At 39.3% G+C, this 27788-nt stretch overlaps 1 protein-coding gene across 9 annotated transcripts in view; it reads left to right on the forward strand.

Annotated features, from left to right (window-relative positions):
- Positions 1-25835, forward strand: part of ATF7IP (activating transcription factor 7 interacting protein) — a 92407-nt gene extending 66572 nt beyond the window's left edge. For 7 of the 9 annotated variants that reach the window (XM_015861874.2, XM_015861880.2, XM_032444378.1 and 4 more), the window contains exons 11-15: positions 11515-11593; positions 14632-14787; positions 15309-15494; positions 17957-18069; positions 20482-25835. In XM_015861874.2, the coding sequence (XP_015717360.1) occupies positions 11515-11593; positions 14632-14787; positions 15309-15494; positions 17957-18069; positions 20482-20898 (951 nt within the window). In that variant the 3' untranslated portion in view covers positions 20899-25835. The remainder of the gene's footprint in view (positions 1-11514; positions 11594-14631; positions 14788-15308; positions 15495-17956; positions 18070-20481) is intronic. The other 2 variants (XM_032444380.1, XM_032444379.1) reach the window with 1 other exon arrangement.
- Positions 25836-27788: the final 1953 nt, after the last annotated feature.

Consider the following 27788-nt stretch of genomic DNA (forward strand, 5'->3'; position numbering starts at 1 on the left):
GAGAGACAGCTGAGGGAGTTGGTCTTGATTCAGCCTGGAGAAGAGGAAGTGGTGCGGGGTGACCTCCATTGCAGCCTTTCAAGTACCTGAAGGGAACTTACTCCCAGGAGGGAGTAAACTCTTCGAACGGTGATAATAGCAGGACACGGGAATGGTTTGAAGCTTGATAGGGAGAAGATTTAAGGTTGGATGTTAGGGAAAGTTTCTTTACTTAGAAAGAGAGTTATCCTGACAGCTGCCAGTGAGGTTGTGGATGCCCCGTCCTTGGAGGTGTTCAAGACCAGGTTGATGGGGCCCTGGGCAACCTGATCTAGTAAAGGCGTATGTTTGGTGGCCCTGCTAGGCAGGGGGGTTGGAACTACATGATCCTTGAGGTCCCTTCCAACCCGGGTAATTCTGTGATTCTGTGATCTTACGCAAGTCATCAGCAGCTATAGGAGGATGGTGGTGAGTTTCATCCTTTCCCTGGATGCGCAGCATCCTCAGCATACTCACAAATACCATATTTGCACTAGCAAACTCTTTGTCCTTCATTAAGCAAATCTGACGATTATAAGGTGGCATTTTGAGATGCCGGTTTAAGCCAGCACGCATTGACTTGTAGCTTGCCACACTGTAGGTATTTCCATCATGATTCCTTATTTTGCAATAAAACTCTTAAAATATTGAGTTCACTTACTGGAACCAATTCAAAGCTAGGATCCTTGCCATTTTTGGCCAGCCATTGCTTTAATAGGTTAGCTGCCCAGCCAGTCTGTTTGTGGGTGTTTTTGATGCTCTTAGCATCTTCTTCCTCTTCCTCCAAGCCAAAGAGGACATCCTCGGGGAAGTTAAAATTCATCTGTGCTGCTTCTACTGCTTCTTTATTTTCTGACGATGCCTCTTCCTGTTTCAACTGCTTTTCAAAACAATTGATCAAAGTTGTACCATCAAATATGCCACAGGTATACGGCACACAGCGAACTACTTTTTGTTCTGAGAGCTGTGAAGTGCAGAGTAATACATAATATTTTGGATATTACATAAAAAAAAGCAGGTGGCATTAACTGGATTTTTCAAATGACACAGTATGTCAGTTTTACGTCCCATTAGTCAATTAGAATGCATCTGGTCTTTTTTTTTTTTAAATTAACCATGGCATTACAAATGCTTTAACCGATTCAACTGGAAATAAACCTAGAGACATACACCAAAAGACTGAAAACCGGAAAGCATCTTGTATCTTGTTTCCTTCCGGTTCCTTCCATTTTGCTAACCTTCCATTGCTAAATACTGCTGACACACAAGCTTTTTTGCTAAAATCTTTTCTGGGTTTCAGACTCTACCAAAGATGAAAAAATTCAAAATATACATCTTACACTGAAAATGTAAAATCGGCTCCCCCTTGGCCGATTCAGTTAACTTTCTAAGAGCACCAAAGGTGGGTAGCAGCTTCTGCGCCTCTTCGTCCCCTGCAAAAGCTCACAGAACTCCATGCTGGCTTTCTCTAATGCTGACCGACTCACACAGTGAGAAGCTCCGTCAGCCAGACCTCTCCGCATTATCCACTTAATAAGCGGATTGAGGTCCTCATCATGTACTTCACACCACACCCGTGAAGCCATCCCCCACAGCATACTCACCCCATGTCCCATAATCAGAACTATAATGGAGTTGCTGTCACACACACACGGTCTGGACCGCTCTCACCACATCACGTTCGGGGTCACCAATTGTCGCCTCCCGATCCGGCGACAAGTCAAGGCTGCCTAGTGACTGTACCGTGCCTCCGCGCACGGGGAACAGACGGGACTCACACACAGTGCGTAACGCTGAAAGTACAAGTTGAATGCCTCGCAACAAACCCTATATAGTGGTACAGGTCACCACCCCTGGCAGACCGTCGTGACCTCCCTGACTCCACCCCAGGTGCACGCAGGCACCACCCACCCAATATGCAACATCTCCCCCCTCTTTATCATCTGTATGCAACATCTCCCCCCTGAACTGCAATATTTTGATAATTGCATACTGCCTGGGTTAGTATAGTCAGAGTTAGCAGGAAGCAGCTTGGATGTATAGTTTTGCTGTGCTACTATTTCTGCCTTTTCAGTCTCCCTCTGCTTATTGCTCCAAAAGGAATGCCTGCAGTGATGTAGGAGAGGGGGCATCTTTGTTTGTGGTAGTCTCTGAACTTCCAGCTTTTCCCTGTTTAAACAGAAATTTAAAGGTTGCAACTCAATCCCAGTCATTTTGCCAAAGGCCATTTCCGTGCCTCAGGTCATAGGATTGTATCTCTGAAGACACGGCAAGCACTTTTAATTTATTACAGTATATGTTGTTGTTAGGGGCAAAAGGATTTTTAATTATATAACAGATCTTTATAATAGTTTAAAAGTATTTTATTATGAATCCCAATTATAAATGCAGAAGTTAAAATATTCTATGTAATATTTTATATAGCTGTAAGGGAATCTATTAAAGTAACTTATTAACATCTTGACATAATGTCACAGTGTGTAAGCCTGAATGATGGTGGGTATGTTAAAAATGGTGGCTATGGAATCAGTCTGAGTTATATTTATTAAATCCAAGTTGGGCAAAGAGTCTTTTCTTGCCTGCTCTACGCTCTGGGTGTACTTTACCCTTTTGTGGAGTAGATATTTTTCAGATTAAATTTAATCTGTGTGATTCACCTTTTTTGCTAATGTTATTTTAAACAAAAAATCCACCAGTGTCCAATCCATTTCCTATTGTTTGTGACATACCTTGATTTCTTTAGTTCTCTTCAGTTGAAGGTATTTCTCTGGCTATTGGAAAGGAAATGTATCTGGCAAAGTGCATTTATAACTTCTTTTTTCCCTTTATTTGCAATGTATAACAAACTTTGTGAATGTCTATTGGGAAACAGTGTGAACAAAGGGGACATACCAGCTTACAAAGTATTAGCAGCTATTAATTCTACACTGTTGATGAAAATGTGTTTCATAGTTTTGTCACTGAAAATAAATGTGTAATAATATATGTAAAATGGGATACTTGATTTTTTTCTGAACATGCAGTGGTGTTTCTGCTATTTAAAATTCAACTAGCTCTCATCTGTAAGGTGGAACCTTTACCTGAGACTAATTTGAACTCTAAATTCTTAAGATGTTAGGAGTTTAAAGATCATGCAAGAATGAATTAGCTAGATTATTTTTTTTTCCTTAAAACAGCCATTTAATTCAGCTATATGATGTCCTCTGGGGAATTTTTCAGATGCTTTTTTTAATTCATTATTACAGAGGTTGTCTTTCCTTGAGATTATACCTGTGTTATTTAAACCAGCCCCTAGCTACTGAGAGCAGCTTTCAGTAAGGACCTGTAGTTGTGTTTCAGTTGTGTACTCCAATTTGTCAGTTTGGGCCAAAAAAAATAATAATCAAGAGGTTTATTGAGATGTTAAAACTGTTGGTGTCATTACACCATGCACAAATAATAGCTATTAAAAGTTTTATTAAACCAAAACATGCTATAATTAAAATACATGTAATGATTAGTAATATGATTGCTGTCCAGCGTGGCCATCCCACATAATATTGTTCTGAAACTTTCAGAGGGCTTTGGGGAAAGGAGGTAGACCTTAAGAGAGTAGGAGCCAGTAAAGAGACATATGTGCAAGTGTCTGTTTACTGTATACCCTTTAACTGTTTGATTAAAGAAGCAATCACAGCAGTACACAAATGTTTAAGCATTACATCAATTGGTCCTTTATAGTTTTTATTTTGGAGTTACGTTAACCACTAAAAACATCTTTCTGCCAAAGAGTGTTTCAGTTATGTTTCTTGATTTAAGTTTCTTACTGGTGGGTGTGGCAGAGCTGATGTCTGATCTTTGCAACAAAGAAATGAGAGAGTATAGAACGTATTGACATTACTAAGACAGATTGCTTGGTTTTTCCATATTTGATTTGTTATTCCATGGAAAGCATTGCAAAGTATGGAATAAGGGTAAGGGGAATGGTCTGGTAAATGCAACGTGTAAAATGTCTGCTGAGAGTGAGTTTTTGCTCACTTAAGCAACCACACTATCAAAACAAGTATTGCAGCCCTGTGAAATTTTGTTTGTGCAAAGTACAAACTAGGTACACTGCTAGCTTATTGCATTATCATTTATATTGTGGAAAGGTGCAACAAATGCATTGGACAAATAAATTTTCATGACAGCTTTGTAAGAGTTGTTGTTAGAGTCACTATATTGGAATTGATAAGGGTTAAGAAGTGAGAAGTTTGAAGCCATCTGTAACAGAATTGTACTCATGAATGTACTAAAAAAAAGTTTTCCATAGCTACTTAACCTGTGCTTGAAATCTGCGGATTTGTACATGGGTGTAAGTTTTGTTTTTATCCGTACACTCAGTATAACCACTACACATAAGCTATTTCTGTAACGTATTTTTAACATCACTTCTCATAATTCTAAATTGGTTTTGCTATTATATAACGCCTTGGTGCGTCACATACAGCTGTGGCGGTTCATGACACGTCAGTTTTATGACTCCCAGAATCTTTTTCAGTTTTGGTGATCTAGAAAGTATTAATGATAAAATTTTCTGCGCTTTGTTAGTGTGCCACAAATAATCTTCAGGATTTTGAGTTTTATTATCCTAGAGTTAATTTTTGTTGTTTTGATTTTTTTTTTTTCTGTTTATCACCTTAACTTGCTGGAATGTTCCTTTATGAAAAGCAGGTGGCATTACAATATGCAGCACTGTTATTTCAGTGTGATTAATTGACCCATGGCGATATATAATACAAAATAATTAAAAAAAAAAAAAAGAAAGAAAGAAAATCTTGAATAGAGAAGTTCGTATTCAGAATACCAGAATTCACGTTTTGGTATGTGCATGTTTGCCTGTGTTTGTGTGGTGTTACGTAAAATGGTGTAACAGATAACCTTTTTTTGTGTAGAGATTTTCTATTCAGATATCTCTTTCCCAGCTTTGTCAGTAGTTTGCTATTGACACGTATGCTGTGATGTTCAACCGCTTCTATTTTGGTAAAATTTTATGATTGTTATCATGATAGAATATGTTCCATTCTTTTCTCATCATCATCTGCCATATGTGTTTTGGTCTTTTGCCTTTAAATTCAGTTTCCATCCTTGTATTTGTTTTCTTAGTGGAAATGGAGTTACTTTTTTTTTCCTCTCCTGATTTAACCCAGCTAAGCACAACATAGCCATTAGCTCACTCCCTCCAAGTGGGAGAGAACTGGGAGAAAAAATAAAATAGAACTAATAGGTTGAACTATAAATAAGGCGGTATAGTAAGGAAGAAAAGGGGGGAAAAAAGAATGGCAGTGGTGACTGCATGTGTGTAGTGTGCTGTGTGGCCTGCACTCTGCTGCCAGAGGAAGTGAAAAAAATGCATTGGTGATATCAGGTGTGGCGTTCCATTTAGCTGCTTTTCATTCCAGTTTGTATTGAAGCTCTAGCATGTCCAGCATGGCAGCACTCAGCAGTGGTGTGACTTCATTTGAGCCACAATAGTCTCAACTGTTAGCCTCCACTTCTCCACTAGACCTTTCCTCCAGCTATATGGGCTCTTAGAGGATAAACAAGTCTTGCTGATTACTCCTTGGTTTTAGTATACAGCTATATTTAGGATATAGCTATATATTTAGTATATAGCTATATATATATAGCTATATTTCCTCCCTTAAGCAGAACACCTAATACCAGAGACACTAGTCCATACAGGTGGGGAGTAGGACATAGTGTCTTTGAATTGCTAGCACTCCTGGGACAGTTTCTTCACAACTAAACACGGGCCCGTATGGAAGAAGATAAATTTTCTTCATATTGTCAGAGTAGGCTGGCCACTTTATCCATTGATTTTTTTGTCATCTTTCCAGGTCAGTACTGCCTGTATGTTGGCATGCAGTGATGGTGCACTCTGTGTGCATTTCTGCCACATTAGTCATAAGTGCTTAACGTCATATAGATCTTGGGGTAACTTCACTGTCTGGGTTAATATTATAGCTTACTTTAAGCACAGCTAATACACTTGAGTATTGATTTTCTTTACGGTGGTCCACTTGCCCAGATCTACCAGATCTTTCTTGAAGGGGTATCTTTCTTACATGGCTGACAAAAGTCACCTCCATAGGATGAAGGCTTGTCCCGCTTTTCCAATCACTTTGTCAAGCAGTGTTGAGAGGTATGACAACCTCTGATTTGGGACTTAAAAGGTTTAACTCAGATATTTGAAGGCAAATTTATGGTTTTGTTTTTGCTTTCACAAATTACATGAAAAATCTGCTCAGCATTAAAATATATTTATCCTCCATTCCTGCCAAGTTAATCACTTGGGTGGATTATTTGGCATACAACCAAAGCTCAAGGTAATTCCATATTGTTAAGTTTTATAGGTGTAGACATAATACTGTGAATTGAAGAAACTACAGCAGAGGATGTGAAATTTGAAAGATATTCTTTGAAGAGCATGCTTTTCAAGATGTGTGATTCCTTCTGCTTGTGGCTGGCTTTTTTGAGGGAAAATGCATAGTGCTGAATAATGAAGTAGCATTATAGAAGACTCATGTAGTCTAGTACTTGAAGCAGTTCATGCTTAGCTGCTCCTTGGCTTGTAATTCTTGTTTCTTGTCTTTCCCTCCTGCTTTCTTTTTTCACCTGTGTTTCTGCTTTTAGTCATACCTTGTAACCCTTCTTCATTCAGTTCACCTTGTGTTTCGCTTCTGAACTCCAACATATGTTAATTTGCATGAATCTTCCTAGACAGATCAGTACTGATCTATGAAGTTTTCAGTTACAGGATACGTTGCTTTTATGCAAAACATCTTAGTTGCAAATGGAAGTTCAGTGACAGGTGAAGCATAAAGATGTGACTATATTAAAATTACGAAGTCAGTAAGAGATGGTCTTGTATTTTTTTTATCCTCTTTTTAAATTTTTGTCACATTTATCTGTGAAATCTGATATTTGATAGTAGGATTTCCTCACCTCTCCTCCCCCAAAAAATAAATTGTTGAAGAATATGTTTGAACTGAAAATTCTGTTCACTTTCTAGTTACTCTTTTAGAATGAGTTCTATATTTTAGCAATTGCAGAAGATAACTGCAGAAATAAATGTATAAGAAGTATTTCAAACCTAATCAGGAAATAGATGCTGGATACAGATTTGTCATGTAAAATCTGGTTTTAAATAGATGCAAATGCTATTATTAACTAGCTTATATTTTTATTTTAAGTTTGAAAGCCATATTTGCACTGTTAAAGCATACAGGTGCCAACAAATTTCTTTGACTAATTATTACTTCAGGCTTAATTGTTTAATGTGTTGCCTGCAAACACCTACTTACTTCTATCAACTATTCTTCTGTGTCTGTTAAATCTGTGTTCCTGTTTCGTTGTCGCTGGAAACATAGATGAGAACTTGGTCAGTGCTGGTCTTGCAGGTCTTCGGTGTTCTGACAACAAGCACGTAAAATTAACGCTTACTTTCTTGAGGTATATGATGTTGTTTTGCTTTTTGCAAGATTGCTACACTTCCATCTGGTATATGTGAGCAGAAAAAGATTAAAACTAAGGCAGGACAGATGCAGTTGTGGTTAACTGGATGCTCAGGTCTTGCTTTGCCCATTTGTGCTTGTACAAAGCTACCTTGTCAGCTCTGGATAAAACAGGTCCAAAACAGATGTGTGAATGACAGCTTTCTGGAGCACTTCCTCTTATTCACAGATTAATGACGTGTAAGCTGGTACAGATGATGGAAAAGGCAGCATGGGAATTAAAGTTTTTTTTAAGCCTCAGTATAAACTTATTATGTCACAAGTACTAGAAACTACACAGATACTACTGTCAACAGGTTTTTGTGCAGCTGATTTCTGTCACTTGGGAGACTTAACATTCTAGTTCTGACAAAGAGAAAAGGTGGTTTCAGAGGTTTTGGGTTTGTTGGCTGCAGTTTTGTTTCCTTTAATAAAAGAAAATTGTTAGTTTTGCTGACATGTTCCAAGTAGATACAGATCACTTTATCTTATGTCAGTTATTTAGTTTCAGTTTACTATAGGCCGCTGACTCTTCTGTTACTCAGACTTGGTAGGCAAAATGTGAAATAAGGCACCATACATATGTTTGAAATGGTTTTAACTATTCCACTAGTGTCATTGTCCTGAGGGAAAAGGTGTTATAGTTGTATCATCTTGTTCTTCAGTTGAGATCAGGTGGAACATGTTCAGGAGTTCTTGATATTCCTGTAATTGGAGAAAGCTGGAAACTCACAGCTGATCAAAATGCTTTTCTGTGCTATTATTTTCTGACTTAGTGCTTGCTGAAGTATAATATTAGGAGCTGAAAAACTTATTTTCTTACTTCAGATATTTACCTAAATGAGAAGGTGGTTCATACGTGTCTGGAAGTCCATTGCTACACTTCATTTCACAACTGCCACAAACCTTATTAAGCTGGTTCATGGTTTTGCTCTGAGTGGCTTGTATAACTCTCCTTTTCTCACATAAAACAGGGCAGTCCGTTCCTCAAAATCCCCTTCCCTTCATTTTGCAGGGGTAAGAGCAGTTGTTTGTTTCTAGCCTTTCCTCAAATATGTTTCTATTATAAAATAGAGCTTTTGCAAATCCCTGTAGGAAAAAAAAAAAAAAGAAATAAATAAAAATCCAGAGATAATTTTTTACTAAAATAGACATGATATTTAAGGTTGATTCCTTTTTGGTAGTTGGGCATAGGACATTATTACTTGTTTCTGGCAGGGATGATTCAAAATGGTTCCATTCATAGGTCTTAACCATTCATGTGTTAAGCAAAAACGCTCCAGAAACACCTAATAAGTGATAACTCTGTCAGGTCATGGAGATGTCTAACTTCCCTACAAGGAAATGTAAACCAGCCTTCCAATCTCTAATTCCCCATTCTTCCTAAATCTCCTACTGTTCTCTGTCCTGGATTTGAGAGCCCCACAAGAATATGAAAACTATGCAAATCCTACAGAATGTAGAAATGGTGCCTACTCCTCCTCTTAAATGTTGACTGATATTTTGAATAGCCAAAGTTCTGACCTTTATGGCAGGCATAATCAGCAGTCTGTTCTGTGAAGGAGTACCCTGACAACACCATACCCTTCTACATACTTTTACTGGGAGACACAACATGCATCACTTTCAGCATTTCAGGTTTCCTTATAATTTTCCTATAGCCCTAGACTTCATTCACAGTAGATGCGTGGCAGGTGAATTAAAGGAATGTAGCTCTGTGGAGTGAAGACTTCATGGTGTGCTGTGTGTGGAGTGCAATTTCCACTTGTTCTAAATGGAGTGTATGCTGTGGAGGTGGGATTGGGGGTTGTACAAGAGAACTCCATACCAAACTGTCCTTCAGGTCCACAATTTTAGTACAGGTTGTGGAAGGAACTGTAACAACTTTTTCTTACCAAGGAGATTTCTGCCTGTATTGTTCTGTAGAAAAACTTGAATAGTGTGGTTAACTCAAAGGTCTTGTCTTCTGAAAACTGTGTTCTTGAGGAATAATTGGCTGAGTGGATTGTTTGTTTACTGCTGCATAACTGGAGACTCTGACCTCCCCGACACACTAAAATCAAAACTTCATGCAATATTGGAAATTCAAAGAACTGTCTCAACTGACATGGTTAAGTAGGGCTTCAAAACAGTTTCATAAAGAGTATTTTTCTCCAGGGATTTGAATTTTTTTGTTGAAGAAGAATTGAAGGAAATTACTTCAGACAAATAGATTCTGTGGTGGGAGAAGAATGAATAGCTTAGTGATAGTTTCTCCACTTCCTCCCAGATCTCCCTCCTCTTTTTCAGTCCTAGCAAAGAAAACCATCATTTAAAATGCATGTCACTGATTGGGAAGACTATCAAGTTGGAGTGAAATTCCTCTTGATTTTATGCTGATCAAGTAGTTATCGGTTATTTGAAGGTGGCATTTATTGTAAGCTCCAAGTGGTTAAATCAGGTCATCACATGAAGAAAACTGAAGCTGGAAGGTCTTTGAAATAGAAATCACTCAACAGAAGAATTGCATGATTAATAGATCTGAAAGATGTTTCCCTGTGTAGAGAAAAAAAGTATCCCTGCAGAAGTCACTTCCGTCATCTTGGAACTTGAGTACTTTGATGTTCTTCACGTTTTATATCATCCAAGTTATTAGCAGTATTTCATCAATGGCAGCGTCAGAACTTCAGCAGAAACTCTGTTATAATCTAAATACATAATGATCATTCATGTCAGGTGCTCCAAATCTAATGACCAGTAATTCAGAGACCACTTTCATTTGTATTTTGTGATGCCTCTTTTCTCCCTCCTCAGAGCTTTACTCGTATGAGAACTGTCTTTAAGACTTCATTGAAGGCTTCACTTTATGCTAGTTAAAGTTCATAAAGCAGATAATCTCATACTTGGGATTTTGCATCTGTCCCTATTAGACCACACAGTAACATCTGAATCTTCCTAGACTTTATCATGCTGGCTGTGTGTGGCTGATAATTTCGCTATTTTTCATATTAATTATTCAATGATTAAAATTGTTTTGCTAACTCTTGTTTTTCCCAAGGAATCTACTTTACTGCAATCTGTAAATCAGTAGCAGTTCAGTCCAACATCAAATGATCATCTCTTCTACAAAACCAAATTTTGATTCAAGTTTAAGATATCAGATATTCACGTCATTCCACATATGCTCTAGAAAGCTTTTTTAAAAGCCCAGAGAAATCTAGGATTTTTCCCCCACTATTTATTCCATCAGCTAAATTAAAAGGTTGGTCATACCTGTAAACAGTCTAGAAAATCAAGGGATCTGTTGATCCAGAAGATATATCTTGTTTGATGGCCCACAGGGTTTTTATCACATTTAGCCTTCTCAGATTACTTTATCTTCTCTAAAAAGGTAGACACACAAGCGGTTTTATAGGTAAGATGACAGAATACTGAAATTTATGGTAATTGATAAAGTACTATAAATAAGTTAAAAGCTGGAAACTGTTGGAATTTTCTGATGGCTTTTGATGACCTATTTTATCAGCATACAGGTTGCATAAGAGGTTTTTGAACTCTGAAGTCATTGTCACTGTAGGCTTGTAGGCTGAATTATCTCAAGATGAGTAATACATTGTCCTACATTGTCCCAGTGGCTATTGTGTCAAAAGATTATACTGCCTTAAAGGAAAGCACAATTTGATTAAAATATTACAAGGGTCATAATTGAAAAATAATTATACCATTTTGTTAATTTATTTGCCTGTAAAATAACAATATTCCACTGGTCATTAAGTTAAGAGATAGTTGAGTATTTGATACTGAAATTCATACATTTGGTTTTTGCCTGTTTTTCCAAGTCCAGAGAATTTTGTTTGAAATCTTCTCCTACTGCTCAATTCATCAGTTTCCTTATAATAAGTACTTCAGTTCTGAGACCTCACTTACTCATTGTTCAGTTCATATCCCTTTTCCATCCGTGTTCCCTGGATTTGCTTTTGCAAAATGAAGGAGTTTTGTCTTTCAGAGTGGGAAGGTCACAGGAGGCGATTCAGGAGGTGTCATTGACCTTACACTGGATGAAGAGGATGATGTCTCCTCTCAGGGTAAGTGAGAAGGATTTTCCTAACAGCTGGGGCATTTGAGCTGCAAGTATTATTTCATGCCCTTAAAGGATAGAAAGGAGTTTCAGTGGTTCTTATTCCATGCTGTTTCTGTAAAGCAGGGCTCTTACTAGAGAATTCTGATAGGCATTAAATAAAAGGAGTTCTGCTTAGTAATAAATACTGTCTTTAAATTTTTTCCCTTTTCCTTTAAGAGTTGTTGCTGTCTGCATTTAAATCTGTTGGAAATAAACAATCAAGTAATTTGAAAAGTTTAAATTCTTTATTACATTTTTTAAACTTCCTCTAGACAGATTTTGTCTTTGTTGACTGATTAAAGACCTTTTTACAGTTGATATTCAGGCATTAGATTATTAGAGCTTCTAATCCTTTTTATCATCCTAAACAAGCAACTTTGTGTAAATAGCAAATGAAGATCTGATCTGTTCTTTGCTTTGGTCTGTGTGCCAAGATTAGAGTAAATATAGTTGTGCTTTTATGTCCTTTGACAATGTGTTTGCACCTCATTGCTCTGACTGTAGTTTTGCAAGCTCATTTTTTTGCATGGATATTAGCCCCTCTTCTTTTCCATGTTGTGGTTTAGATTTGTAGTTTTGCTTTACACCTCCAGTAGTGATGATTTCCATTTTATGTTCATTTCCAGAAATCAAATTGTCCTTTCTCTTGAGTTCCGCATTTTTAGTGAAGACGATATTTTGTTTATTTGGCATTGGAATAGTCTCTACATTACTTCTAACCTTAATTCTGTGCTTACTTGTGTACCTAGTCTTTGGTTTTCCTTCTGATATTTTTACCTACATAGCTAAATAACCTTTTGCTAGTGATATATAAATTGATTATCTTTCATCATTTTTGACTGACAGAATCCTGACCTAGTTTCCAATAGCTGGAATCTCAGCAGGGTTCTTGATTTGTTAGGGATGAATTATGTTGCTTCTATGTGTGATAAAAACAAAACAAGTCATGTTAGCCCAGACTGTCCTTGTTATCTAAATAACCCTTTTATAGCAGTAGTATGTCTGGATTCCTACTAGCTGGATCATGAACACACGGAGTTCTATATCATGACTAAGCATTCACTCTAATTATGCATCATTTAAATTATGCAGTGGCATTTGAAATGTGTAGAAATCTAAGTATTCAAAGTGGGTACATGTGTACATCTCAATAGTAATCTCTTCAAGGAATTTGCTGGACACTGGGAAGTCTCTCATACCAGTGTGAAATACAAGAAGTTTGAACTAATCACAAGACTTGTTACTTTATGAAACAGCAGGAAATATCTCGCTTTATATTTTCAAAACAAAGATCCCTTCACTGCTTCTTCTAGGTGCTGCTTTGTTCACTGAAAGAAAATTGTTTTTGTCAAATGACTTCAGCAGAGTAGCTCAGCTGTTTAGTCTACAGACGGGGGACAATGCAGAAAGTCTGCAGTTTATTTTGTGTTACTTTTGAGGTTGTGAATTGTGTTAGATTTGTCATACAGCAGTTTTGAAGGGTACTGCTACTTTAAGCTATCAGTAGCTGATGTTAAAGACAGCTCAGTATGATCATCAAAATACTTTCCACTTCCTCATAAGTAAGTAAACATCTTGGGCCATACTGCCATTAGCCTTGTTCTTTTGTGTAACTTCATTAGCATACTTGATCAATAGTTTCTAAACATGTTATTCAGTGTATTGCTGATATGTATTCTCAAGTGAGAATCAACCCTAAGAGGAGAGGCTAAGGAAGCTGGGGCTGTTTAGTCTGGGGAAAGGGAGGCTGAGGGGAGACTTTATCGCCCTCTTCTAGTACCTGAAAGGTTCTTACAGTGAGAGTGGGGCAAGTCTCTTCTCACTAGTGACAAATGACAGGACGAGGGGAAATGGCCTCAAGTTGCACCAGGGCAAATTTAGGTTGGATATTAGGAAGAACTTTACAGGAAGGGTAGTTAAGTACTGGAATAGGCTTCCCAGGGGGGTGGCTGAATTGCCATCCCTGGATGTGTTTAAGAGCTGTTTGGATGGGTATGATTTAGCAGAGGGTTTTTAGAGTTAGGTTTAGTACTATGTTAGGTTTTAGAGGGTTTAGTACTATGGTTAGGCTGCGGTTGGACTTGATCTTCAAGGACTTTTCCAACCTGGGTAATTCTATGATTCCGTGATTAAGTGTGTAATATTTTTCATTTCTACATTGTGTACTCTTTTTCTGAAGTACTGGTTGCTGCATGTGCAGTTTCGTCAGGGCAAATCATTTTTGAATGGCTGCCCTTAAAACTTAGTCCCTTAATTTTGTGTTTTCTAGTTTTTTTGGTGGTGCCTTATCTGCCCACTGTTACTCTAATCTAGCTTAAAAATACAGCTTCCCAGTTCTCCTTGTGGACAGAAGGGCCACAGATTTGCACTCAAATTATTTTACGATGCCACAAATAAACTAAATTAGGAAAAATACTGCTGTAGTGAAATACAAATGAAGGTGCTGTATTACTCAGTTGTCCAAGTCAGCAGCAGGTAAGTCACACTGACAATGTGAGAAAACAAAATTTGAAATCTTCTAAATTTTTTTAATAATAAAGCTATTTTCCTTTATTAAGAACACAGTATGAAATTTCAGAACAGCAATAAATGGGCTGACTATCTTATCAAACACAGGTAAGAGTCAGCAAATAAAAGAAATATAAGCACCAGAAGGAGACAAGAATTATCACTTATTTTTTTAAGTTTAACACAGCAATCAGTGGTTTAGCCCTTTTTAAGGTTTAGACCACTCCTTTCTTGGTGGAAAAAATCAGATTTTCAAATTATACAGAAATACACAGACTTCATAATGATAGAATGAAACATGGAGTATAGTGTAGAAAATGACATGATGAAGGGGAGAAACTGAATAAAATTTTAACAGTTTGGTTTGCAGAATGAAAAGATGAGAGAAATGCTAGGAAATATTTTTTGATAATCTGAATGACAGGAAATGAACAGATCTGTGATGTTCCAGTTTCTGTTTGCAGTTATCATTGTTATTGTTATTTTGTTTTAAAGCAGAGGCCAAGAAGCAGAATCAGAATCCTACAGCACAGAGCACCCCTACCCAGCCTTTGCCTCGCCCCCTACCACCTTTGCAACCAAACCCTCTGCAGCAAACAGGCGTGCCAACAAGTGGACCTTCCCAGACCACTATACATGTATTACCTACAGGTAAATTCATTTATGTTATTCTGTCTGAAGTTATGGGTTTTTTGTGTTGTTGTTGTTGTTGTTCTTGTTCTTGTTCTTGTTCTTGTTGAGTATTAGAATCATCTTACAACTCATCAGTTCTGTGGACTCTTAATAGCTTGTGTTCACTTGTGATTTTTATCTTCTCCACAGCTATCCTTACACTCAGGACTACTTTTGTTTACACAGATCAGATATAGTAATTGTTGTTTTTTTTTAATGATTTTTTTTTTTTCTATATTTGGATGTATTAGCAATAGAAGATTTGGGTTTGTTTCTTTTTCTTCACTCTGATCCTTTAGGATATTATTTTTGTCTTTTCTGTTTGGAGTTTGAATATGCTGACATAATTATAGTTTCAGGTGACAATTGTCATTACCATTTGTTTATGCTATTTCTCCTTTCTTGCGCTATCAGAAGCAGATAGAATTTTGTGGCAACAGCTTTTATTTTGCATGGTCTGGAATTACATTCTAGGTTTTGATTTGTCTTTCTTTTTCCAGCTCCGACAACAGTGAATGTAACTCATCGACCAGTGACTCAAACAGCTGCAAAACTTCCTATACCACGAGCCCTACCTAACCATCAGGTGGTCTATACCACAATTCCTGCACCGCCAGCACAGAATTCTGTAAGAGGAACTGTCGTGCCAAGTCCAAGTTTGAGGCCAGTCAACCCACAGACTGGAGGTGAGGGATTCTTTCCATCAAGCACATTCCAGCACAGCACAGCTTCATATATTCTGCCTAGTGGATCTGGATTCTTTTGTGTTGTTGTTTTGTTTTGTTTTACAATGCTAGTCCAAATTAGAGGTTATTTTTTTGCTAACCTAAGGACTTGAGAAAATTTCCAGCTATTAAGAAATAATTCACACTACAACTATGTAAGTGAGGAAAAAGTGGAATGGAATTATCTCACACACTGCCTCTGCCAACTGTGCATCTCTGGGTGGCATTCCCAGTGCTTCAGAAGGTATCAGTAAGTAACGTCATGAGCACAGCTGTTCTGGAGGATAGATAAAGACTATTTTGTTTTTAAGCTTGTAAGCTTGAAATCTTTATGAATGTAGTAAGTCATGTTTGATTTCCCATCTAAAATTCTGTCATGATCTCTTATGTCCCTTGCCCAGCAAGTTTTCTTATTTTAAGTCTAGACAGATAGAACTTCTCACCAAATGCATCAATTTCTGATGCATAATTGTATTTCTTTGACTAGGGATGTCAGCAAGTTCATCTCAACTTTGCAAGTGTAACCAGTGTCTTCCCATAGCAGAGAAACATGAATTAAGTACTCCATCTTCACAATAAAAACCTTGAAGTTAAATAGTAGTTTATATTTTGCTATTCAGTGGGGAATTTTAACTGTTTTTTTTAGCTATCCACAATTTCTCTACTATGCTTCTTCAGCATGGTTTAACGTAAGTTTCCCTGTCCCATTGTACAGACTGAGGTTACATTTATGTGACATTCAGGTAGTGAATCTTCTTAGACACCATCTGTATAAGTCAGACTCAGAACACTTTGTGCTCGAACAGAGTGAGACTGTACCTCCATAAAATCCTCCAGATTTATGGTTCTGAAACACTGTTTTTGGGAGAAAAAAAGCATCCACGTGTATTTGTAGCCATTTAATTCCAAGAATCTCTGGCAACTAGGTTCACTTGCATTGCCTTGGGTTGTGAAAAATCAGCAGTGCTAACTAAGCAGAAATTGATCAGACAGTTCTTGAGCTATGTATATGAAGTACCAGGGTGTGAGGAAATAAGCGTTCCTTTCAGAGTATTTGTATTTCTTAAACTCACAGTACTGCTGAGTCACATGCACTTGAGTTCAAATTCTTTTCAGAGATAAGTCTACATCTTGTGTTCCTGATGACAGAAGACCATAAAAGACAGGATAACCTCAACCCACGTTAGTTTTTTTTGTCACCGTTTGCCTTAGCTGCAACTCAAACCTGTGCAATCTACCTTCTATTTTGGAAGGAGTCTTGAGTACTTAACATTCTATTCACTTAATTATTTTAGTAGCAATTTCTACTTTGTACCAAATATGTATTGGACATGCAAGATACTTAAGATGTTGTTGAAGAACTTACAATAGATAATTTGCTATTTTAAAACTTTATGTAGGAGAACTTAATGAGAGGGAATTCATGTGTTTTTCGGGAGAAATCATCCAACAGCAGATCTCTGTCTCTGTCAGATCTCTGACTCTGCTGGTCCATTGATAGAATGAAAGCTTAGCCTTTGATTATCTGCTTAGAAATTCTCAAGATTTCCAATAAAAATAAATAAGATTCAGGTTGACAGAACCCTGAATAACCTAATCAGAGAGCATTTTTCCAGCTGCAGGTTGGGCCACATCATCTCCAGAGATCCCCTCAAACCTAAACTTCTCTGTAATTATGTTGGTGTTAGTGTAAGTTACACAGACATAACTTTTCAAGTTAGAGTATTATGCAGTACCATTGCCTGATGAGCTAAATATAATATATAAGAAGCTAACTGTTCTTTCCTAATACTCTGATTTCCATGTGCCTCAGGACAAGGACATCAGCTGGTTGGCCTAAGCAGGTTTGAAGATCAGTTTATATGGAATACAGATTATTTCAAGGCTTCACACTTGTATACCAGATGTAGATGTTTTGTTTAATTGTAGCAAAATGGCAGTTCCTATGAGTACATATTCATAGCAGTGTCCATTCTGTGAGAGAATGACGTAATCTTCTCTGGTTTTCATACCATCCACAACACAGCCTCCTAGCATTTGAATACTGAGTGGGTGTCATTCTGCTGCTGCACCATTTATCTTCTCCTCCTTCAATCTCAATGTGATTTGATTTATTTATTTTTGTAAAGCTAACGCTGCCTGAATCTCCCCCACTTCTCCTCCCTCATTTCTTTCATACTAGAAATGGCTAAAACATCATTCTGTCCCTTCTGCAGACATTAGTATGTGTTTTCTTTTACAGCTTAGAGGAATGGAAAATGGTTTTGGTTTAGTACAGTGATTAGTCTAATGGCAGTTTGAGAAGGATATGTCAGTTTGAAATTTGGTGTCGTCCAGCTGAATGAAGGAGTTTGGCTTCCAGTGTTCTGTTTTGCTGCTTTTAAATTTTCAGTACTCAAAACTATTCATTGTGCTTCTTACAGGCATGACGGTACGAATGCCTCAAACAACTGCATATGTTGTGAACAATGGACTAACTCTTGGATCTGGAGCGCCTCAGCTTACAGTCCATCATCGACCACCACAAGTGCATGCTGTGAGTACTGTCATTTTGAAATCACTTAAGACAATTTACAGACTTGTCTCTGCACTAGTATGTCTCAGATTGCTTCTCAGTGTGAACTGAAGAATTGTGAAATGTCTTATAGACACTTTCCAGCCACTTCACATATAATACCACTGTACCACCTTCAGAAAGTTCTAACAGGAAAAGTGAAAGCTGTGCTGCCTTAGCTTACATGAGAGTTCTTCAAATCAGCTATGTTGTATATTGAAAAATTGTGTGAATTATCTGCAGGTGACTTGTGGAGTCAAGGGTACAAAAGAACTGCCACAAGAAGTTTTATTGTGGTTTGAAACTGTAAGTTATGGAATTGCCTATGAGTTGGGTGACAATACTTCCATGTTGTGCAGGTTAGGGAGCACTGGAACAGGTTGCGCAGTGGGGTTCTAGAGTCTCTTCCTTGGAGATGTTCAGAAGCTACCTTTACATGGTCCTGAGCAATCTGCCTGTAGATGGCCCTTGCTTCAGGAGGGGTTGGAACAGATGGCCTTCTGAGGTCCCTTCCAACCTCAACCATTTGGTCATCTTGTGATGAGGCCTGAAGCATTTGACATGGTACCCCACAACATCGTTTTCTTCAAATTGGAAAGATATGAATTAGGTGGGCAGATTGATCAGTGGATAAAGAACTGGCTGCAGGATTGAGTCTAGAGAGCGGTTGTCAGGGGCTTAATGTCCAGATGGAGATGAGTGTCAAGCGGTGTCCCACAGGGGTCGGTGCTGGCACCAGTGCTCTTTAATATCTTAATCAGTGACACTGCCAATGGGATTGAGTGCACCCGCATCAAGTATGCTGATGACACCAAGCTGTGGGTTGCAGTTGACACACCTGAGGGACAGGATGCCATCCAGAGGGACCTGGACAGGCTTGAGCATTGGGCCCAGGTGGACCTTATAAGGTTCAACAAATCCAAATGTAAGATCTTGCACCTGAGTCAAGGCAACCCTTACTACAAATACAAGGTCTTTAGCAGGGTCTGTGGTAATGGAATGAGGGAAAGTGGATTCAAGTTCAGAGAGGGTAGTCAAGGTTAGACATAAAGAAAAAGTATTTTACAGTGAGAGTGATGAGGCACTGGAACTGGTGGCCTAGAGATGTGGTTGATGCACTGTCCCTGGAGACTTTCAAGGTGAGGCTTAATCAAGCCCTGAGCAACTTGATTTAACTGTGGGTGTCCATGTTCATTGCAGAGCAGTTGGACTAGATGACCTTTAAAGGTCCCTTCTAACTCTAAGGATTCTGTGATTCTGTGATCTGTTTTTCAGTACTGATCCTTGCAAAGGTTAGGTAGAAGAACATAGTATATACAACATCCTTAATTGTCAAGTCCTGAATTTTTGAGGTTTGGGGTCTTTGGGGTTTTTTTGTGGGGGATTGTTTGTTTTAATCACCACTTGGGTTGATTGTTTCTGTCTCACCTCAAACCCTTTTTAGTAAGACAGAATTTACTTTTGACTAATGTTATATTGTTTTGTTGTTGGGACTGAAGTATGTTACCTGCATGCGCAATTGTTACACAGTCACCTCATTTCCAGTTTCCTGATTTGGTAAATATAGTACCAAAGTGACTAACAGTTCTTTGAATCTAGACATCATTCAACTTTCAGATATCTCCACTGATAAATAGTGAGAAGAAAGCAAGTCAGTATCACACACACAAAACTTAAAGAAAACAACTAGCTGATTCCACCATGAAAAAGTCTCTGGCATTACAGTAACACAATGTCATGCCTACTGTAACCACATTCCTAAACTGAAATTAACTAACATAAATAATAGACCTAGGAAAGTTCCTGTGATGGAAATGTTTCAATATAAAGTCACATTTTTGTCCATATTTCAAAACTTTCTAGAAACTGAGGCTGAGATTTTGTGTTCAGTTCAGGGTGATAAACATGCATGTTGTTCCACTACGATTTCTTCCTTCTGTGACTCAAAAAGCTGCCTGTTAAAAAGATAATGTTGAGTTGCCAGCTCAGTCCACTGTCGGGGATGTTTTGAATAATGTAGGAGAAGCAGCTCAGATACAGATTAGCTCAAACTCATTGTGAACCTGCCCACTTAGTCTTGGTAAATGGCCAGGTGCTCACAGTCCATCATCTCATGCGTAGGAAGCAAACCGGATATAGAGAAGTAACTGTGGCAACAACCTTCTGTACAGGTAGTGATTTATATGTGAATAGTAACTTCTGACATCCTTGGTTCAGCCCCTTCTCATCCTTTGCTTCTGTTTATGCCTGATGCTTTCTATACACAGGACTTTGAGTAGTGATGGTTGAATGACTGTGGGCTGATTTCTTTCCATTTGCTTTGGAAATGATGAATTAAAACCTCTCTCCACTGCTGTAGACTTATCTTTCCCTGATTGCTCTTATGTTGCATAGGAGCCACCACGCCCTGTACATCCTGCCCCGCTCCCAGAGGCACCACAGCCACCACGCCTGCCCCCTGAAGCTGCCAGCACTTCTCTGCCTCAAAAACCACAGCTGAAGCTGGCACGGGTACAGAGCCAGAATGGTATTGTGCTGTCATGGAGTGTCATAGAAGTGGACCGGAGTTGTGCCAGTGTGGACAGTTACCATCTCTACGCGTACCACGAGGACCCGAGTGCTACTATGCCTTCCCAGTGGAAGAAGATAGGAGAGGTGAAGGCCCTTCCACTACCTATGGCATGCACTCTTACTCAGTTTGTGTCTGGCAGCAAATACTACTTTGCAGTCAGAGCTAAGGACATCTATGGCCGTTTTGGACCCTTCTGTGACCCCCAGTCTACAGATGTGATCTCCTCTCAGAGCAGTTAAACTGGAGTTCTTTGAAGCCTTTAAACCCATCCTACTTCCAAGGGTTACCCTGGTTTTGAGGGGTTTGATCCCATGCATGAAATTCACTTTTAAATCCACTCTCTGCAGGATTAATTTAGACAGCTGCGTGATACACTACATACATTCAGAACCAAAAGAAAAATAAAGTCTCACTTCTATCAAGAGAACCTGTTTTTCTGGATAAGTCAAGTCATGAGCCATTCAAAAATTTCATTTTCCTTCTCATGACAGCTGTTCCACCTAGACATCTACCTACTCTTTATTCAAGAGCACGTTGGATGCCTGGGATTCTGCTTCAGAGTGGGAGCAAAAATATAAATTGCAGTCTTTTTCTGAAGCTGAACTACACCTGTAGTGCCTATCAAGGCACTAACACGAAGGCAAGAACAGATTTGCCTCTTCTACCTAGCTCTCTGTGAGCAGGCTGCAATACGGAAGGTGATTCAAGGTCTTACTTGTGTGCTGGAAGATAGAGTGATCTGTTCTTAAATTACCAACAGTAATCAGCTGTCTGGGGAGAGGGAAGGGAACTTTAGTCTGGCCAGGGAACCAATGTCTGTGAATTTGGAGGTGGTGTAGTGGGGGAAAAAAATAAATCACCCCACTACCTCCTACCTCTCCCAAATAAGAGCTCTCCTCTACTGTCACCATCCACCTCCATTCACACTTGGAGCATTCCTAGGACAGATCTGAAACTGGATTGTAGAAATCACATTCACACCTCTCTAGCTCAGATGATTTTTTCTGCCTCTCCCCTTATATGTCCAGCCCTGTTTTTTAGATTTATTTTGTGCCTTAAACAGTAATTTCAGAAATAAATGTAGCCAGATACTTTGTGGTGTTCATTTGCTTGGAGTTACTTCTCCTTTTACCCTCTAGCCTTTCATTACTGCTTCTTGTTTTCCTGGCCCATAGTGATTGTTTCTTTCTATAAATACCAGACAGTGTAACATCTACTGATGCTGGACTCCTTTTTATCTGTACTTTCAATCAACCTTTTCTTTGCTGCAATTAATGAGTTGTTGTTTCTGTCCTGTGAAAAATACTAGTGTACAGACAGTATTTTCCACCAGAGTTTTTCCCTCCTGTTCTTCTGGGAAAGCTGTATGCTGCATTTCAGCCAAAGAAACCTATGTGATGTAGCACCATGAAAGCTTCTATTTGTTGGCACTCAGTTTAGACATTCAGTTGGTAGAAAAACGTACAAAGTTGGCCTCTTAGTCCTCTATTGCAGTCACCTGCCTGCCTCTGCTGAAAGCTAACATCCCCGGAGTGCTTTAGACACTGGCCCAAAATTTGTGAGCAACTGCAAATGTTCCTGGAAGCTTTCATGATGCTTCTGAGCTGAGAAATCAAAACAGTGCATCTGCCCCACTGTCCTGTTGACATGTTCTTAAGCTTTTTTTATGCATAACCAAACTGTAACACCTGGACAAGAAAGGATATGTAAGTTATTTATTTTTTTCATTTTTAGGAACAAGGACAGCATCTTGTTTCAGTCCAGAATAACCAAATATCGGATTTAGAATGGAAAATGTCTGGGCTTTCTTTAGATTTGTTTCACCATCTGACAAAGCCGTAGACATTACATATTCCTTAATTCCAATACTGGCTGTCTTGAAAAATTTAAACAGAAAGCCAGGTTAAAAAAGACACAAAACATGGCTAATGAAATAATCTTTGTGATAATGTGTTCTTCTGTTGTGTACCCTTCAAGAACATTATGTGAAAGAAACTCAGTTTGTAGACTTGTCCATACTACTTTTCTGCACTCCTTCATACAGCTGGGATTGTTGCTTCTGTCAGGTGAGTAACAAATACTGTCAGTATGGGAGGGGTATTGAGTTGGGTAGGCAAAAATTCTGTCTACATCCATGTATCATGAGAGAAGGTTTGAATCTCATGTATGAAAAGTGTTTAACTTTTCCTTTGAATAACAGTTGTTCCCATATTACTGGTGCCAATGATCAATAATGCCTTGATTTTTTTCTATGTGGAATTAAACGTTCTGTCTGCCTCTTTCAAGGAATAATTAATAATTCATTTACACTACTTTTGAAAAGTTGAGTCCTTATAAAGGAAGTTCTGTAGTAGAGGTTTAGAGCAATTTCATCCAGTTGATGGCTGTTAAAGCATCAGTTTACTTTAATGTCTTTGAGGTGGTACCAAAGGGCTGTTGGCCATACCAGTACAATGAGGTTTTATAGTTTGAAAGTTAAAATAAATATTAGAATCCAATGTGGAATTTATGCTGCTTATTGAATTTTGATCCCAGTCTCAGCTTTTCTATAGTTTGTGCTTGCTTTTTGCTCACAGTTGTTCCTAGTTTTGTCTTGCTTGGGTTAGGCAGGTGGTGAGAGTCTCGTGTCACAATTTTTTTTTCCTTTCTCCAATGGAGGTAATAGTTGGGAAGGCCTGGTACTGTGTGGAGGTTTTGTGGACTGCATCTTTAGCAAGAAGACTCATCTTTATTTACTAAAGAAAGACGTTCTCAACGGAATTGAAAGTGGCTTCTTGCTTAACAGTTATTTCTGTTATGCAGGGCAGAACGCAGCTCATTTTTGTGAATAGATTAAGCAGGTTGGCTGCTGTTTGCTGCCACAGTTGTAGAGTGAAATCTCTTTCATTACAGCAGAGATGTTAGGATCCAATTTCAGCATCTTAGGCAAGTTCTGGTGGCTCAGTACATGATAAAGCATAGCTTGATTTTTCAGATGCGTTGCTCAGCTTGGCAACATTGCAGGTAGCAGTTCTTAATGCTGATGTGCAGAGAACTGTGCCACTTCTGTGGAGCTATTTCACCGTGGAACAGATCTCTGCAGTGAGTACTTACCCCTTATGTTAAGGAACGGGAGTACTGCTTAACTTCAGTGGCACTTTTCCCAGTGTTCTGACATGGCTGTTTTTTATTTATCATTTAACCTCCCAGAAACAATAAAAATACTGAGATACTGCATTTCCACCAGCTACGCATTCAGAAATAACTGGTTTCATTTAACAGCATTTGTTTGAAAGTATTACCAAAATATCTGGGAACATTCAGTACAGGTCTATTAAAACTGTGCTTTAGTCATCATAAAAGTGTTGGTTAGCTGAGGTTTCTAGTATTTCACTTTTAAATATGCTACGGGTCTCTACACAGCTTTCAGGCGGTAGACTAGACTAGAGCAGTTTGGTTGAATGGGATCTACAGAGATCATGAAATCCAAACAGCTGACCACTTCAGGGCCACCACCAAGAGTTAAAGCATGTTATTAGGGACATTATCCAAATGCCTCCCTGCACCTAATGCAGGTTTTTCCATCTTCATTTTCAGTACCTTGGTATAAATTGTTCCTAGCTAATAAGTTGTGCTGGTACCACTGGGTACGTAGCACGTTAGCTGCACCACCTCAGATCTAGTTCTCCATGTTTTGGTAAACACTGCACTGATTCTCCACTTCTTATTTTCATCATGTTTCTGGTTTGGTTTAGGTTTGATTTGTGCCTACGGGCAAGAGGTAACTTGAGTTCTGTTTCTGGTTGGGAGGAAGCCCTCCTGTGGAGTGCTGATGGCAAAATGCCTCTTTTCCTCCTAGTTACAGCTGCACTGATCTCCTTTATTTCGGTACAAGTCTAAAAAAAAGCTTTAGTGGATTCCAATAACCTTAGGAAGGGTGTAGACTGTAGGTACAGCACGTGTACTGCAGCTGCAGTAACAACTGTAAGGGTGCAGAGGCAGGTTCCTCTCAGCCTGTGATTACTTCTGTGCTCCAAGCCAGCTTCCCTGAGAGCGGGAGTTGGTCTCAGCTCTGCTCCTCTCAGTGTGCTTGCTACCCTTTAACACGTTAGATCACAAGCAGTGATACACTCACACACCCAACGTTTTTAGCACAAGGCTGGAAATGCCCATGGTGTCTTCCCTGTAAAAATAAGGGGTCTTATCCTGCTTCCTTTGAAAATAATGGCAAAACCCCCTCGTGCCTTCAGTGGGAGCTTGATTGGGCCCAATAGTAGGATCTGAGCACTGTTTTGTACTATAACAAACTATCCATACACTTCTTCCTTTATGCTGTTTGTCTTAAGCGTCCACTAAATAAGAGTCTATTATATGTAGGGACCAGGTCAGATGTATTTTTGCTCCCCAAACAGCCATTCCCCAGTTCTAGACTATTGTATACGCTGTACAAAATCAAGCTGTGATTCTGCCTTCTTATGAACTTCAGTATTTTCATTTGGTCAGAAATATCTATCCAGATTTTTTAAAATAGAAGCTCGATATATTAAATATCTATTTTTTTAGTTTGTTGGTTGGGGTAGGGGTGGGCATTGTATGAAAACACTGGAGAGGGGAGTTCAAATGACAGTGACTGTGCCAGCCCTGCCACCAGATCTGTGTTCCCTTCTCAGTACCTTCTGAAAGGCAAAGAAATTGCTAAGAAAAAGCTAATAAGTTGATTTTTTTCTTTTCCTCCCTTCTGCCCACCTGTTAGAATGCATCTTTATTTCTCATTGTCTTTGCGCAGGCTGAGCATTCCTTTTTGTTTTGTTCTAATATATATTATATGCACACACACACATATATTTATATATATTTGAAATACTGTCTTAATTTAATGGGGTATATCTGTAAATAAGGCAACTGGGTAGTAACTGTTTGGGGAGTCCCGTTCAGCTGTAGAGTATTCTTGGCTATTGAGTCAAACATGCAAAATCCTTTTCAAGTAGCTCCATCCGACTTCTTGTTTTGCTTTGCAGCTGGACTTGTAAATACAAAAGGACAGCTTTTATGTCCAATTTAAACTGGGCAGTTGCAAGTTCTCCCCATTTTTGTATGTATTGTAGATTAGCGTGTGTGTATGTGTTACCTGTAGTGGGGTTTTGTCTGACAAGTATGAAATTTATACTTTGAAATAAACTACTGGGTTTTTATTGTTTTGAGTCGTCTGTGCTTAGTTCCAGACATCTCACGTGTGTGTGCTCATCCTCTCCAGCCATGCTGCCTCCTGGAGGATGGAGCAGCGCCAGCTTTCAGTTCTGTAGTTGCAGTGCCATCTTGGTCAAGTAATGTCAAGCAGTTGTGGTTTGGCTCCATTCCTAGAAAGCCAGCTGTGTGATGCTGCTCCTCCGGGCTTTTCAATAGAGCAGAAATTAAAGCCATGTGCTCAGTTCTAGAAAGTTGCAAAGCAAAGAGAGGCTCTGTGTCCTGGACAAACATTCCTGAGTGCTGAGCCCACACTTCAAGGGCAGTATCACTAATCTGTGGTGGTAATACTTCCCTGGCATGATAGTGTATGGACTCATGTTAATGGTTGGATACAATCACACCTGGAAGTCCTGAGAGTTCCCTCAAGCTGCCTGTTTAGAATACTGGTCTCCGTTGTGCCTGTAGTTTAGACCGTTGCTTTTATTAAGAAATGTCAGCTTCAGCACTTTGCTCAACTGCAGCTCATGCAGGTGCTGCGCTGGGGATGGAGCTGTGTCCCAGTCACTGCAGCTGCATTCAGTGCTAGCTGGGCTGCTCATGGAGGAAGGACATGGTGCAGTACAGCAAGCATGCAGTAATCTTGAACCCAGCACAGCTATTAACAGCAAAAGATAAAGAGTCACAGTCACATGGGTTATTTTCACGGCTCACAAGGTCCCTTTTATGTAAATATTTATTCAGAGAAAAGGGCTCTTCAAAGCAAAACTCTGTTTTCCCACCAACTGAGTTGGAGCACAAAGCTATTCCTGCCACAGGGCAGGAGGCTCATGCTGTAAGAAGGGCCCATCTTCTCTCCTTTAAGAACTCACAAAGGGGCATCTCACAGCTGCTGACTGCATCCACATCCAGCACACAGCTGTGTGTACCCTGGCAAAGAACAGTCTGACACAGGAAGCTATGGCCAGTTCACTGGTCCCTATGGACTGACACTGAGACAATGCACTTCTATTTGTGCTTTTTGCTTTTAAATATGAAAACAGCTAAAGTTCGCAGTAAATACAACTTATCCTGTTGCTTAGGAGTATCAGAAGAATTCCTCCAGCTGCTCTGTGCTCCCATCTCAGCGAGCTGCTGCTTCCCAGCAGGTCCCTCCAGCAAACGGCTGCCCCTCCTGCAGGTGGGGTCCTCTATGAGGTTCAGAGCCAGTCCTTCCACCTGTGCCAGCTTCTTGGCAGCAGCCTCTGCCCACTTACAGGAGTTAGAAACATCTCAATGCAGTGTCAGGCACAAACATCTGAATGCTGCACAGTGTTCATATTTGGTGTTTATTCTGAAAGTACCGACCCTGCTGCCCTGTAAACCTGGAGCCTTCCCTTGTCACAGCAAGGTGCAGTGCTCACAGCACTGACCAGCCAGGCAGAGGCTGCTACCCTTGATCAAGGGCCAGCAGGAACTACATCCACACACTCCAAAGACAAAGTGAGTAGCACACAGAGGAACAATATTCTCCCAAAACTGCCAGTAGGGCCAGGGAAAGGCATCTGTGCAGCACTAGCTCTTGGCTCATACACAGCATCAAGAGAACATCACATTTTATCTCCATCCAACGGCAGAACAGTTGAATGTACAGCAAGTATATGTGTGCCCCTGCAGCCAGTTCTGATGCAGTGCAGATGTTCTCTGAGGCCTCTCCGACATACTTCCTGCTACAGCAAACAGATTACTTCATTCTCTGCACTGATTTTGAGCCTCAGCAAAACCTGCTGTATTAATTTCTGGTCTCCTCTGCCTCTTGGCAAAAATCAAGCACAATGTGACAGCCAGGTATTTAGGGCAGAGTGTCAGTCGAGCTGCAGTAACCTACTTCCTTCCCCAGCCCTCTCTAAAACCTCACACACTTCTGCCTACATGATTCAGGGTGGTACTGTGCCCTGTTTAGACTGGACTGTCAAGGCCAAGAGGA

This window comes from Coturnix japonica, chromosome 1 (assembly GCF_001577835.2).
Source record: "Coturnix japonica isolate 7356 chromosome 1, Coturnix japonica 2.1, whole genome shotgun sequence".
NCBI lineage: Eukaryota > Metazoa > Chordata > Aves > Galliformes > Phasianidae > Coturnix > Coturnix japonica.